This window comes from Hyla sarda, chromosome 3 (genome assembly GCF_029499605.1).
Source record: "Hyla sarda isolate aHylSar1 chromosome 3, aHylSar1.hap1, whole genome shotgun sequence".
Lineage (NCBI taxonomy): Eukaryota > Metazoa > Chordata > Amphibia > Anura > Hylidae > Hyla > Hyla sarda.
Window position 1 is genome coordinate 167,065,398 of NC_079191.1, and position 14,839 is coordinate 167,080,236.

The following is a 14,839-nucleotide window of genomic DNA, read 5'->3' on the forward strand; positions in this document are numbered from 1 at the left end:
AACAAAAAAAAGTTTTCCACCGGAATACTCCTTCAAGGCAATTCTGATATATCAACAGCAGTAATTATCAATGTTTTCTTATTTTAGATATTTTGGGGGTCATCTCAAAATATTCTGCTGGAAGGTTGTCGAATTAAGATGACAAAAATGTGACAATGTTGATTTTTATACAGTATTTATATCGATTCATGTAATGGCTTCACATCACAGTTCATCTTTGTCATAAAATCAATAAACAACATTAAAATCAGGTGCTAATGGGGATTTCTACACGTTGTCCTGGTACTTTAACTGTTTGCTGTCCATTGCCTTTAATAGTGTCTTCTCTGCTAAATTACACTCTTGTGCCCACAGCATACATCTTTGCAGTTTCTGTCTGAGGTGGAGAATATATCTTGCTTACAGAACTTCTTGCACGAAGATAGGTTTTTCTAGAAGAATATGAATGGTTCCTTGCATATCTTGATTCTGAAATAAATAGAAACAGAGATTATGTTCGCACCAACCAGGACAATGATATTAGATTGTTTGTAATTTTTTTCCCATAAGAGCTCACCCCATGTGCACAAAGCCTGTACAGCAGTCCATGGAGTGCCTACAGGACTGCATTATAGTATATTAGTTTAGGATAGAGTACAAGGGGTGTCATCAAATATCTCTATTAAAGGGGTACTCCAGCCTAGACATCTTATCCCCTATCCAGAGAATAGGGGAAAAGATGTCTGACTTCTGGGGTCCCGCCACTGGGGACCCCTGCGATCTCTCCGGCTGCACCCTCCGTGGCTGATGACGGGCGATACAGGGGATGGAGTATCGTGATGTCATGGCCCTGCCCCCTCATGACGTCACGCCATGCCCCTTCAATCCAAGCCTATGGGAGGGGGCGTGACAGCTGCCACGCCCCTCCCATAGAATGGAATTGAGGGAGTGGGGTGTGACATCATGAGGGGGCGGGGCCGTGATGTCACAATACCCCGTCCCCTGTATCGCCCGTCATCAGCCACTGAGCAAACATAGCTCCAGGCTGCTGATGTACGGTGGTGTAGTAGGAGAGAGGGGGACCCCCGTGGATAAGATGTCTAGGGGTAGAGTACCCCTTTAAAGAGGTCCTGTAACCAACCCCCCAAAATTGAGATTAAATAGTTTAGGATGCTCTGATCAAACACCTTATTTTAGTTGTTTGATACGTCCTTCTGATCCTGAGAGTTCATAGTTTGTAGGACAATTCAGGGAATTAGTCAAATAAAATAAAAAATTTAATTCTGAAGTTATATGGACGATGGGCGGGATTATGCAGTCAAAGGGTGTGTACTCCGCATACACCCCTCAATGTACACACTCTCCGACTGTATAATCCTGCCCATAACCTGATATTCACTCCTATTATTAAAATAAAGTTTACGCCCATCTGACTGATTCCCTGAATTGACAGACGAACTATAAATCCCAATATCTCAGGAACAGAAAGGCATATTAACCTCTTCAGGACACAGGGCGTATGGATACGCCCTGCATTCCGAGTCCTAAAGGACCGAGGGCGTATCCATATGCCCATGGGAAATCCGGTCCCCACCGCTAGCCGGTTGGGGACCGGAGCTGGATGCCTGCTGAAATCATTCAGCAGGCACCCTGGCACATCGCCCAGGGGAGTCCTGAGACCCCCCCCCCCCCCATGTCGGCGATTGGAGAAAATCGCATGTCAATTCAGACATGCGATTTTCTCCAATTCCAGGCTGATCGGGTCTCTGGTGACCCGATCACCCGGAAAATAGGGCTGATCGTAGCTGTCGGCAACAGCCCCGATCAGCCTAAAGGATAGGAGTGAGGTCGCAAAGCTGCAATCTACTCCTATCCCCTGGCATTAGTCAGAACGGAGTTCTGACCAATGGCAGCGCAGGACAGGGGGTTGCCATGGCAACCCCCCGTTCTGCCCGCCCCTGGATGTCGAGGGGCTCTGGGAAGAAGATGGAGGCCGTACCTGCAGGAGAAGATGCCTGGGGACCTGGGATCTTCGCTGGAGCCTGCTGGATCCTGATCAGGTAGGGAATCGACAGTGGGGGGGGGGGAATTGAAAGTGAAAGTAAATCGATCTTTACTGTGGCAACCACTAGGGGGGCCAAACTGCAACTCCCAGCATGCCCAGACAGCCAAAGGCTGTCTGGGCATGCTGGGAGTTGTAGTTTTGCAACATCTGGAGGGTCACAGTTTGGAGACCACTGTTACAGTGGTGCCCAAACAGTAGCCCTCCAGATGTTGCCAAACTACAACTCTCAGCATGCCCCGACTGCCCAGGCATGCTGGGAGTTGTAGTTCTGTAACATCTGTCCCTTTAGATTTGTCCCCAACATAAAGTGGACATATTGTGTTTGTGAAGAAAAATAAAATTTATTTGGAATATCCATTTTCCTTACAATTAGAGAGCTTCAAAGTTAGAAAAATGCTAAATTTTCAAAATTTTAATGAAATTGTGGGATTTTTCACCAAAAAAGGATGCAATTAACGCCGAAAGTTTACCACCAAAATAAAGTAGAAGTCACGAAAAAGCAATCTCAGAATAAGAATATTCGGTAAAAGCGTTTTCGCGTTATTAATTCGTAAAGTGACGGTGGTCATAAATGCGAAAAAGGGCTCAGTCCTTAAGGTGAAAAAGGGCTGCGTCCTTAAGGGGTTAAGAAACTTTAAAAAGGTGTGTGATCAGGAAATCCTAAACCATTTGGTTATAATGTGATCTTTTTGTTTGGTTGGCCCCAGGTCAGTCCTCCACCAATCAGATATTGATGGCCTTTTCTGAAGACAAAACTCGCTATCATGGCATATATATCAAAGCATGCCACAGTTTGTCTTTGTATAGAAACCTCTGTATGATTCCATATAAAATCCTATAGACCTGGAGGTTCAGTATGGACCTGCTATCATGAATCCATTCCACAGATTTGTACTGCAGTTGTGTGCATCAGCCCCTACAAAATTTTAAGGGGTATTCCAGTGGAAAAAAAAAAAAATTCATATCAACTGGCTCCAGAAAGTTAAACAGATTTTTAAATTACTTATATTCAAAATCTTAATCCTTCCAGTACTTATCAGCTGCTGTATGCTACAGAGGAAGTTGTATAGTTATTTTCTGTCTGACCACAATACTCTCTGCTGACACCTCTGTCTGTGTCAGGAACTGTCCAAATCCCCATAGCAAACCTCTTCTGCTCTGTACAGTTCCTGACATAGACAGAGGTGTCAGCAGAGAGCATTGTGGTCAGACTGGAAAGAACTACACAAGTTCCTGTGGAGCATACAGCAGCTGATAAGTACTGGAAAGATTAAGATTTTTAATAGAAGTAATTTGAAAATCTGTTTAACTTTCTGGCACCAGTTGATTTGATTTTTTTTTTCCACCGGAGTACCCCTTTAATGTGTCAGACGGTGTGGTCAGTCCTGGGTCAACTGACTTCCTGTTAACTACAGGATGACATCATAGAAGATACCTCCTGGCAGCTTCCGGACTCCTCCCCTCCAACTCTCTCTGTATATTGCTGCTATCTCTATGGAATCACTATATATAGTAGTTGTACACCTCCCTTGAGGCTGTGTTTGACTGTTGCATTTTTGCTGTTGTATCCTGGAGTACCTCTATAATCCAAAGTGAATATGAAACCTCAGCATCCATCAGAATATAAAATGGGGAAAAATAATGTAAATATATGAATGTGCCTGTACCTTTAATATTCATAAAACAACAACTGCATTTACTCTTCATTATTCTGATAACTTTCCTGAAGTAAATTTAGCAAAGAAGGGTCTAAATGTTGAAAAGACTGAATGCTGAGATTTGTGTGAATGGTTCTCAAGTGCAGGTTATAATACAAGTTGTACATTACATTCTCTGCACCATTTATCAAGACAGCTGGCAGAACCAATAGTTAACAGTACAAGCTCTTCAATATGCTGATCTAATCTAAAATTCCAGCATGAATTATCTGTCTTTATATGCAATGTGTTTGGAAGAATACCCCACAGCAGTAGAAAGGAAAAAAAAATAAAAAAAAACATTATTTTAATCAACATTATTAGAGATGAAAGAGAAATTATCCTTTAAGGGGATTTTTCAGTTTTGACATTTTCATTTCATATTCCACGTCAGCCCATAACAATCTATTCATCTGAAAAGCTGGGACATTGTTGGGCGACCCCCACAACCAAAATTATTGGCAAATATTTTAAATCCGCCAACACTGATCTGATCTTTATTTTAATGAGAAATCCGCTGCTTTATCTATAGATAGGGTGCCTCTTTAAAGTATATTCATAAATGGCAGTTGTTGTTTTTTTTGTTGTTTTTTTTTTCTTATTTGGTTGAGTTAGAAGATATCCATACAAAAGTTACATGAAAAGCCCCATTCAGATGTATATGGTAAAGTATGGTTTTCTAACCAATTTGAAAAATATCGAATTTGTCTTATGCATGAACCATTTATGACATAAATAAGCTTGCATACATATAAACTTTTGAGAATTTTTACTTAGGCTGGGTTTTGGCCGTAATGTTACATGCATATGTTGGCAAGTTGCCAAAATGGATGCTAACGTATTTGTCCACATACTGACACAGGCCCCATTGGCTTGGTCCATGATTAGTTTGTGTAATTTCCCGAATGTATTTGTGTATTTTCCAGAAGTCAAAAGCATGGTGGGCTACACTTTTGAGTATCAGAGAATACACTAATATATTTGGCTAATGACCCATTTTAAGTCAATAAGGCCTGTACCAGGACATGCAGGTATACGTTGGCATCACATTTTAAAAGTTTGCTGACATATATAATCTAATCACAATGTGGACCCAGCCTTAGGTTGTTAGATACCGCATTTGTGGTCTGTATTGGGTGTTCTCGCAAGGCATACAGCAAAAATCTCCATAGACCCCCAATCACAAGCCAAAAAAGGGCAATTTTAGTCTCTATTCCTCAGAACAGGATCCAGTTAAAAAAAAGTATATAACGGGAGTTTCTGTATAACTGATGCTACAGTGCCACCAACCAGGTTCCACAATTACAGCTATAGGGCAGACATATGCATCAGGGAATCCCCCAACATATATAATCCCCCATCAGACATTGCAAAGATGCAGTGTGAAAAGAGTCTTAAAGAGTACCTGTCATATAGAAATATTTTGAGATGTCAAAAGTTTTAATTAAGAGAAGGACGAGAAAAAAAAGGCCACACAAGGCGCCTAGTGCGTTACCCAAGTAAACCAGAGAGTCAGGGGGCTATTAATATGCTCACCTTGAGCGCAACAGATATGCGCATATAACCCAATTGCATTGGGTACAAAGAGTTCCTGGGATTTGCTGCGAGGCCATAGGGATATTCAGATAGACCGAGGTCTATCTGTTAGTATATGCAGAAAGAAATCCAGAAAGGTTCTGCTTTCTCATAAAATCACATAGACATGAATGTCTCAAGGGAAAATGTTCTTTATTCACCAATGACGCGTTTCGGGATTAACCCTTCCTCAGATTGGCAAAAGTTTTAATTGTTCGGGGTCTCAAGTGCTGACACCCCTACAGACCAGTGCTCTTTATCAGTGGGGGTCTCAGCACTAAGACCCCGACACGGTCAGAAGTTTTGGCATGTATCTGTGCTATGTGAAAAGTGTTTTATATATATATATATATATATATATATATATAAAACAGTTTAACCTTTATCAATTGGCTTACACATGACCTTTTATAATAATAAACATGTAAAACTGTTTTGGCCAGTGTAGCTTTTCAAAGTCAAGTATAAGAGTGGCATGATGTATGTGTTACTAGTGAGTAATATTGTGTAGGTTTGATATTAAATATGTGGGACAGCAGTAGATTTACCAAAATGGTGTTTTTTTCAGATTTGACCTAAAACTGCCTAGATAATGCTCAAAAGAAAAGATAAATATACATAGATTTGCAAAGACATGGAAAACTAACAATATCATGCCTATGTAACTACATACAAAATGAGTTTACCTTTAAAAAAGTAATAGGATGCAATGAGTAGAGCACCACACAAAAAGCATCCCAGGGACCCTACCATTCCCAGCCAGCAAGACCAGCCAAACTTATATTGAATTCCCAAAAAAACATTGTGTATAATCAAGCTTGATCGTTCCACATAAACATCAATGGCATACCACACCGAGCCGATGATCCCCGGAACACCTGGAAGGATAAAACAGACATAGAATATTTGAGCAGACATACAGTTGGGTCCATAAGTACAGTATTTGGGAATTGCCACAATTTTTATAATTTATACTCTCTTTACCACTACAAAGCCATCAATACGCAAATGAAGTGTTAACTTATAGTTAAGGGGTTTAACAAGAATATTGCATTAAAGTGCACCTGTCATTTGCAAAATGTTTTTATATAATGTAGATAATAACATTATTGTTAGGGGAAGCGCGCCGGGAAGCAATGAATGGCCGTGAGGGTCTCCTTGCCTCTCGCTGCTCCCAGCTGTTCTTCCTCTGTGCTTCGCTGGCCTGTGCATCCCCTTCCCTTAGGGCATGCATGCGCCGGTGTTGCTAGATTTAAAGGGCCAGTATGCCCATAATTGATTGTTAGCTGGACGGACTCTATATTAGTCCAGCACCTCCCTATCATGCTGCCGGATCTTTGTGCCTTGTGCCTAAGAGAAAGCGTTTTAATAGTGTGTGCCATATTAGTGTTCCTGACCTTCAGCCTGTGACCTGACCTTGCTCCTTTGCCGCCTGCCTTCTGACCTTGTGCCTGTGACCCGACTACGCTTCTTTGTCATCTGCCTTCTGACCTGTGCTTTGTCCTGACTACACTACCATCTGTGCCAAGTTACATCTGGGCAACCTGTGTGGACGGATCGTGCCAGGGGTAGTGACCTGTGTGCCGCCTGCCGCAGCAAGTCCATCCCGCTTTGCGGCGGGCTTTGGTGAAAACCAGCGGCACCTTAGACTCAGCTCCCTGGTATGGTTCAGCCATTGTTCAAAAAGGTCAGTGGATCCACTACTCAGCTGTTACGGTAAGCCGTTACAATTATATGTAGATACGAGCAAGTCGAATCGGCCGAATCTGAAAAATTTGATTCCGACCAAATCCCAATTTCCACTCGATTCGAAATAATGAATTTCTTCATTCACTCCATTTTGTTATTACTCTAAGGATAAGATTCCACTGAGTTTTTGCAGTAAAAAATGTATTTAACAACATTTTTATTTTCTATAACAAAATTTTTATAAATTTTTAAACAGGGACAAATTTATGTGGGTGGCAGGGACCTAAAAATGTAGCCGACAATAATAAAAATGTAGAAAGGGGCCATTTAAATGTAAAAATAATATATTTTTTAGAATTCATTTTGTTAAACATTTTATTAGTATTGAATTTTGATAATGTGTTTTATAAAGTGTGTGTGTTTTAACTTTTTCTTAATTTTTACAGATTTTAGGTAGTACTACTACTCCCTGCATGGAGCAGACTGTTCCATGATGGGAGTAGTAGTACTTGTACTAATAGAGAGATCGCCCGAAATCTGACACCCGTTGCAATCCTCCTATAACGTACAGATGCGGGAGGCTGGCCGCTCTCCTGCGCGATCCTGCACTATGTTCTGTGATGTAAAGTTCTTTACATCACAGATTCATGTTTCCTGCAGAGAGCTGTGATTGGCCCAATGGTCCTAGCCAATCACAACTTTCGCAACTCTCTGGGGGAAATGCAGTACGAATGATAGGTGTATGTATATATATAGCAGTGCAGGGGACCAGAGAAGAGCGGGCGTGCATCTATACATTATACAGGACAATTGCAGTGGGTGTCAGGATTGACACCCACTGTGATCTGTCCTTAACTGCAGGTACTACTGATCCCAACATAGAGTACACTCAGCTCCATGTTGGGAGGTGTAGTACCTGCATTAACCCCTTAAGGACCCAGGGTGTATGGATACACCCTGGATCCTTGGTATTTAAGGACCCAGGGCGTACCTGTACGCCCGTGGGAATTTCGGTCCCTGCCGTGTGGCAGGTGGGGACCGGACCGGAATGACTGCTGATATCTTTCAGTAGGCATCTAGTGCAAATGCCCAGGGGGTTCCTGAGACCCCCCCGCAAATCGCCGGTCAATTCAGACCGGCGATCTACGGCGATTCCGGGTGATACGGGTATCCAGTGACTCGGTGACCCAGAAAATAAGGGGGATCACCTGAAGGGATAGGAGTTAGGTGGCATGGGTGCCACCCCTCATATCCCTGCTATTGGTCAGTCAGAAGTGACAGACCAATAGCAGATCGTGGACGGGGGGATTAAAGTTCAGTTCCCCCACTCTGCCCACCCACTGTAGTCCGGGCAGAGCAGGGGAACCGTCGGTGACCGGCAGCGGAGGTCACTTACCATCAGCGGCAGCGGGCGGCGATCGGCGGTGGCAGCGGGCAGCAATGACATGCGGCTGGCTCTCTGGTACACACTACGGAAGCCTGTGAGTTGCCTAGCAACATCTGCAGGGCTAAGGTTTGAGACAACCATACAGTGGTCTCTAAACTGTAGCCCTCCAGATGTTGCAAATCTACAACTCCCAGCATGCCCTGACACATGTTTGCTGTTTGGGCATGCTGGGATTTGTAAGTTGTGCAACATCTGGAGGGCCACAGTTTGGAGATCACTATGCAGTGGTTTATAAACTGTGGCCCTCTAAATCTTGCAAATTTACAACTCCGAGCATGCACGAACAGCAAATGGTGTCTTGCCATGCTGGGAGTTGTAGTTGCGTAACTCCAGCTGTTGTATAACTACATCTCCCAGAATGCCCTTCGGCGATCAGTACATGCTGGGAGTTGTAGTTTTGCAACAGCTGGAGGCACACTGGTTGGAAAATACTGAGTTAGATAACAGAACCTAACTGAAGGTTTTCCAACCAATCTGCCTCCAGCTGTTTCAAAACTACAACTCCCAGCATGCACGGTCTGTCAGTGCATGTTGGGAGTTCTAGTTTTGCAACAGCTGGAGGTTTGCCCCCCCCCCCCCCTTGTGAATGTACAGGGTACATTCACACGGGCGGGTTTACAGTGAGTTTCCTGTTGAAAATTTTCCACCGGAGTGCAAACTCCTAGCGGGAAACTCACTTTAAACCTCCGCCTGTGTGAATGTACCCTAAAAACACTACACTACACTAACACATAATAAAGGGTAAAACACTACCTATACACGCCCTTGCACTGTCCCCCCCCCCCCCCCAATAAAAATGAAAAACGTATTGTACGGCAGTGTTTCCAAATCGGAGCCTCCAGCTGTTGCAAAACAACAACTCAAAACATTTCCGGACAGCCACTGACTGTCCAGGCATGCTGGGAGTTTTGCAACAGCTGGAGGCACCCTGTTTGGGAATTACTGGCGTAGAATACCCATATGTCCACCTCTATGCAATCCTAATTTAGTCCTCAAATGTGGATGGTGCTCTCTCTCTTCAGAGCCCTGTCCTATTTCAAGGAAACAGTTTAGGGCCACATATGGGGTATTTCCGTACTCGGGAGCAATTAGTTTAAAAACTTTGGGGGCTTTTTCTCCTTTTACCCTTATGAAAAGGAAAAGTTGGGGTCTGCACCAGCCTATTAGTGTAAAAAAAAATGTTACACTAACATGCTGGTGTTGCCCCATACTTTTTATTTTCACAAGAGGTAAAAGGAAAAAAAGACCCCCAAAATTTGTAACGCAATTTCTCCTGAGTACAGAAATACCCCATACGTGGGTGAAAAATGCTCTGCGGATGCACAACAAGGCTCAAGAGTGAGAGCGCACTATGTACATTTGAGGCCTAAATTGGTGATTTGCACAGGGGTGGCTGATATTACAGCGGTTCTGACATAAACGCAAAAAAAATAAATACCCACATGTGACCCCATTTTGGAAACTACATCCCTCACTGAATGTAACAATGGGTAAAGTGAGCCTTAAAATCCCACAGGTGTTTGACAAATTTTTTGTTAAAGTTGGATGGTTAAATGAAAAAAAAAATTTTTTTTACTAAAATGCTGGTGTTACCCAAAATTTTTCATTTTCACAAGGGTTAAAAGGAAAAAAAGACCCCCCCCCAAAAAAAAAAAAAATTTAACCCATTTCTTCTGAGTAAGATATATGGATGTAAAGTGCTCTGTGGGCGAACTACAATGCTCAGAAGAGAAGGACCGCCATAGGGCTTTTGCATAGAAAATTCGTCCGGAATTGAAGGCCACGTGTATTTACAAAGCCCCCATAGTGCCAGAACAATGAATCCCCCCCCTCCCCCGCCCCCCAAAAAATTAAATAATATTTCATTTTCTCAACCACTGTTCCAAAGATCTCTCAAATGCCAGTGGGGTATAAATGCTCACTGCACCCCTTATTAAATTCTGTGAGGGGTGTAGTTTCCAAAATGGGGTCACATGTGTGTGTGGGGGGGTCCACTGTTCTGGCACCACAGGGGGATTTCTAAATGCACAAGGCCCCCGACTTCTATTCCAACCAAATTCTCTCTCCAAAAGCTCAATGGCGCACCTTCTCTTCTGAGCATTGTAGTTCGCCCGCAGAGCACTTGACGTCCACACATGGGGTATTTCCATACTCCGAAAATGGGGGGTTACAAATTTTGGGGGGCATTTTCTCCTATTACCCCTTGCAAAAATGTAACATTAGGGGAAAAACTGCATTTTTGTGAAAACATTTTTTTCATTTACACATCCGACTTTAAAGAAAAGTCGGCAAACACCTGTGGGGTGTTAAAGGGGTATTCCAGGAAAAACCTTTTTTTATATATATCAACTGGCTCCGGAAAGTTAAACAGATTTGTAAATTACTTCTATTAAATAATCTTAATCCTTCCAATAGTTATTAGCTTCTGAAGTTTTCTGTCTAACTGCTCAATGATGATGTCACGTCTCGAGAGCTGTGCATGATGGGAGAATATCCCCATAGGAACTGCACAGCTCCCGGGACGTGAGTAATCAGAGAGCAGTTAGACAGAAAACAACAACTCAACTTTAGAAGCTAATAACTATTGGAAGGATTAAGATTTTTTAATAGAAGTAATTTACAAATCTGTTTAACTTTCCGGAGCCAGTTGATATATAAAAAAAAGTTTTGGCCTGGAATACCCCTTTAAGGCTCACTGTACCCTTTGTTATGTTCCTTGAGGGGTGTAGTTTCCAAAATGTTATGCCATGTGGGCTTTTTTTTGCTGTTCTGGCACCATAGGGGCTTCCTAAATGTGACATGCGCCCAAATACCATTTCAGAAAACTCTCCAAAATCCCATTGTCGCTCCTTCCCTTCTGAGCCCTCTAGTGCACCCACAGAGCACTTGCCATACACATATGAGGTAATTCCTTACTCGAGAGAAATTGAATTACACATTTTAGGCTGATTTCTCTCCTTTCACCCCTTGTAAAAATTAAAAAACTGGGTCTACAAGAACATGCGAGTGTAAAAAATGAAGATTTTCAATTTTCTCCTTCACTTTGCTGCTATTCCTGTGAAACACCTAAAGGGTTAACACACTTACTGAATGTCATTTTGAATACTTTGAGGGGTGCAGTTTATAATTGGGTCATTTGTGGGGTATTTCTAATATGAAGGCCTTTCAAATCCATTTCAAAACTGAGCTGGTCCCTGAAAAATTCCGATTTTGAAAATTGTGTGAAAAATTTGAAAATTGCTGCTGAACTTTGAAGCCCTCTGATGTCTTCTAAAAGTAAAAATATGTCAACTTTATGATGCAGACATATTGTATATGTGAATCAATATATAATTTATTTGGGATATCCATTTTCCTTTTAAGCAGAGTGTTTAAAAAAAATGCTAATTTTTCATAAAATTTTTGCATTTTTCACAAAGAAATGATGCAAGTATCGACAAAATTTTACCACTAACATAAAGTAGAATATGTCACGAAAAAACATTCTCGGAATCAGAATGAAAAGTAAGAGCATCCCAGAGTTATTAATGCTTAAAATGACAGTGGTCAGATGTCCAATAAATGCCCGGCTCCTTAAGATGAAAATGGGCTGGGTCCGTAAGGGGTAAATAGACAGATTGCAGTGAGTGTCACTTCTGACACCTGTTGTGATCTGTCTATTAATGCAGGTACTACAGCTCCCAGCATGGAACTGAGTGTGCTCCATGTTGGGAGCAATAGTACCTACAGGTAAAGCACAACTGTCATGGATTTTAACCCCAGTAAACTAGCCCTAGGGTGACAAAGTTGTTAGAATTTACAGTTCAAGCATGTCATTTGCTGCTTTTTAGCAGCTTTATTCGGGCTAAAAAATGCTTTTTATGAAAGTCAGCAACAGATATCCCCTGTATGTCAGCGCTGGGACCAGTGTGTGATTGACACAAAGATTCCAGCGCATATGCCCCTTATTCTTATATGTGGGTGGCAAACAAATAAAGTGTTCGTTCTCCTGTGCACAGCAGTGATGCAATGCGCGCATCGCATCACCGCTGTGCACTCTAGGAAGAACGGAGAATGGGCGGCCGGCTCATTCCGCTATGGCATTATGCCGTGCATAGAGCCTTAGGGACTGAGCATTTGCTGTCGCAGCCCGCATCGCTGCTGGGCACAGGAGAACTGGCACTGTTTATGCGCCACCCACATATAAGAAGAATAAGGGGCCTGTGTGCTGGGACCTGTGGGTCAATCACACAGCGGTCCCAGCGCTGACATACAGGGGATATCCGACTGTTGCTTACTTTAATAAAAAGCATTTTTTTAACCTGATTAAAGCTAGAAAGTATCAGCAAAAGGTATGCCTGAACTGTAATTTTAACAACTTTGTCATCCTAGGGCTAGTTTTTGGGGTTTAAAATACATGACAGTTGTGCTTTAAATGGGCACTGTCACCAACTTTATTTTTTGATATGTTGTAGTATTTATGTACTACAACATATCTCTAATATATTGTCATTATTTTTTTTTTATATCAGGGTGAAATATACGTTTAAAAACCGGCCACTAGGGGTCACCCTCCTAGTGGCCGGCTGCAGCCTGGCGTGACGTCTCGCCTGACAAAGGACTGATTTGGGCCTGGCAATCAGTCCTTTTTCATTTAGGCTGCTCTCGCTCCCTGCCTGTCAATCAGACAGGCGGGAGCGAGCGCATTGGCTCCCCGGCCACTGGCTGGGAGGCCACTCCTCCCGCACATGTCGTCGCCGCCGCTGTCCCTGCACGCCCGCTGCCGGACTCTGCAGGTATCAGAACGGAGGGAACAGGGTATGCGGGGCGGGGGGGGGGTTGTGATGGAGGGAACGGGATATGCGGGCGGGCGGGTAGGGGGTTTGTGATGGAGGGAACGGGGTGATGGAGGGAACGGGGAATGAGGGTTTGAAGGAGGGAACGGGCTAGCGGCACTAACTTATAGTTTATTTACACAGGGTGCCTCCAGCTGTTTCACTTCTACAACTCCCAGCATGCCCTGACAGCCAATAGATGTCAGGGCAAGCTGGGAATTGTAGTGGTGAAACAGCTGGAGGCACCCTGTGTAGATGAACTAAGAGCGGAAGTGTTGTCCCCAGCAGGCATCAGTGACCTGGTGCCTGCTCGGGAAGTCTGCCTGGTAGCGAGCACACTACCAGGCAAACAAAAAGTTATTTTTAATATAGTAAAAGGAAAAATTAAAAGCAGGGAGGGGGTTAGGGATAGATTGGCAATAGGCAGGGACAGAAAAAAAAATATAGGATTGTGGGAGCTACCCTTTAAGGAAAGATCACCCTGAGTGTCACTTCCTACACCCATTGCGATCCTCCTGTATAATGTATAGCTCTTCTATGGTCCCCTGCACTGACGTATATATATACACCTATTCATATTTCCCACAGAGAGTTGTGATTGGCTGGAACCCTCTGGCCAATCACAGCTCTCTGCGGGAAATAGCAATAGGTGAATAAATACGGCAGTGCAGGGGACAATATAAGAACAGCTGCCCGCATCTATATATTATACAGGAGGATCACCTGTGTGATCTTTCCTTAAAGTGCAACTGTCAAGGATTTGAACCCCATAAACTAGCCCTAGGATGACAAAGTTGTTAAAATTACAGTTCAAGCATACCTTTTGCTGCTTTCTAGCAACTTTAATCAGGTTAAAAAAAATGCTTTTTATTAAAGTCAGCAACATTCGGATATCCCCTGTATGTCAACACTGGGACCGCTGTGTGATTGACACAAAGTCTCAGTGCATAGGCCCCTTATTTTTCTTATATGCATGTGGCACATAAACAGTGCCCATTCTCCTGTGCCTAGCAGTGATGCGATGCGGGCAGCCACAGCAAGCACTCGATCCCTAAGGCCCTATGCGCAGCGTAATGCAGTAGCAGAATGAGCCGGCCGCCCATTCTCCTGTCTTCCTAGAGTGCACAGCGGTGATGCGATGCGCGCGGCCAGCTCATTCCGCTTCTGCATCATGCCACCCATGGGGAGCAAGCGCTTGCTGTGAGAGCTGGCCGCTGCTTTGCATCAACATTGTGCACAGGAGAACGGACACTGTTTATTCTTTTACAGTAGAAAACTTGCCACTCACGTATAAGAATAAGGGGCCTATGTGCTGGGACCTGTGTGTCAAAGCGCTGACATACAAGGGATATCCGACTGTTGCTAATGTTCATAAAGCTGCTAGAAAGCAGCAAAAGGTACTTGAACTGTAATTTCTAACAACTTTGTCATCATGGGGCTACTTTATGTGGGTTAAAATCCATGACAGTTGCACTTTAACTGCAGGTACTGCTGCTCCCAACATGAAGCACACTCAGCTCCATGCTGGGAGCTGTAGTACCTGCAATAATAGACACATCACTAGTATTGAGCG

At 43.3% G+C, this 14,839-nt stretch overlaps 1 protein-coding gene across 1 annotated transcript in view; it reads right to left on the minus strand.

The window, feature by feature from the left end:
* Window positions 1–203: 203 nt before the first annotated feature.
* Window positions 204–14,839, minus strand: part of CLDN16 (claudin 16) — an 80,252-nt gene continuing 65,616 nt past the window's right edge. The window contains exons 4-5 of the mRNA XM_056565431.1: window positions 6,003–6,194; window positions 204–468 (exon numbers count right to left, since the gene is read on the minus strand). Coding sequence (XP_056421406.1) covers window positions 335–468; window positions 6,003–6,194 — 326 coding nt within the window. The 3' untranslated portion in view covers window positions 204–334. The remainder of the gene's footprint in view (window positions 469–6,002; window positions 6,195–14,839) is intronic.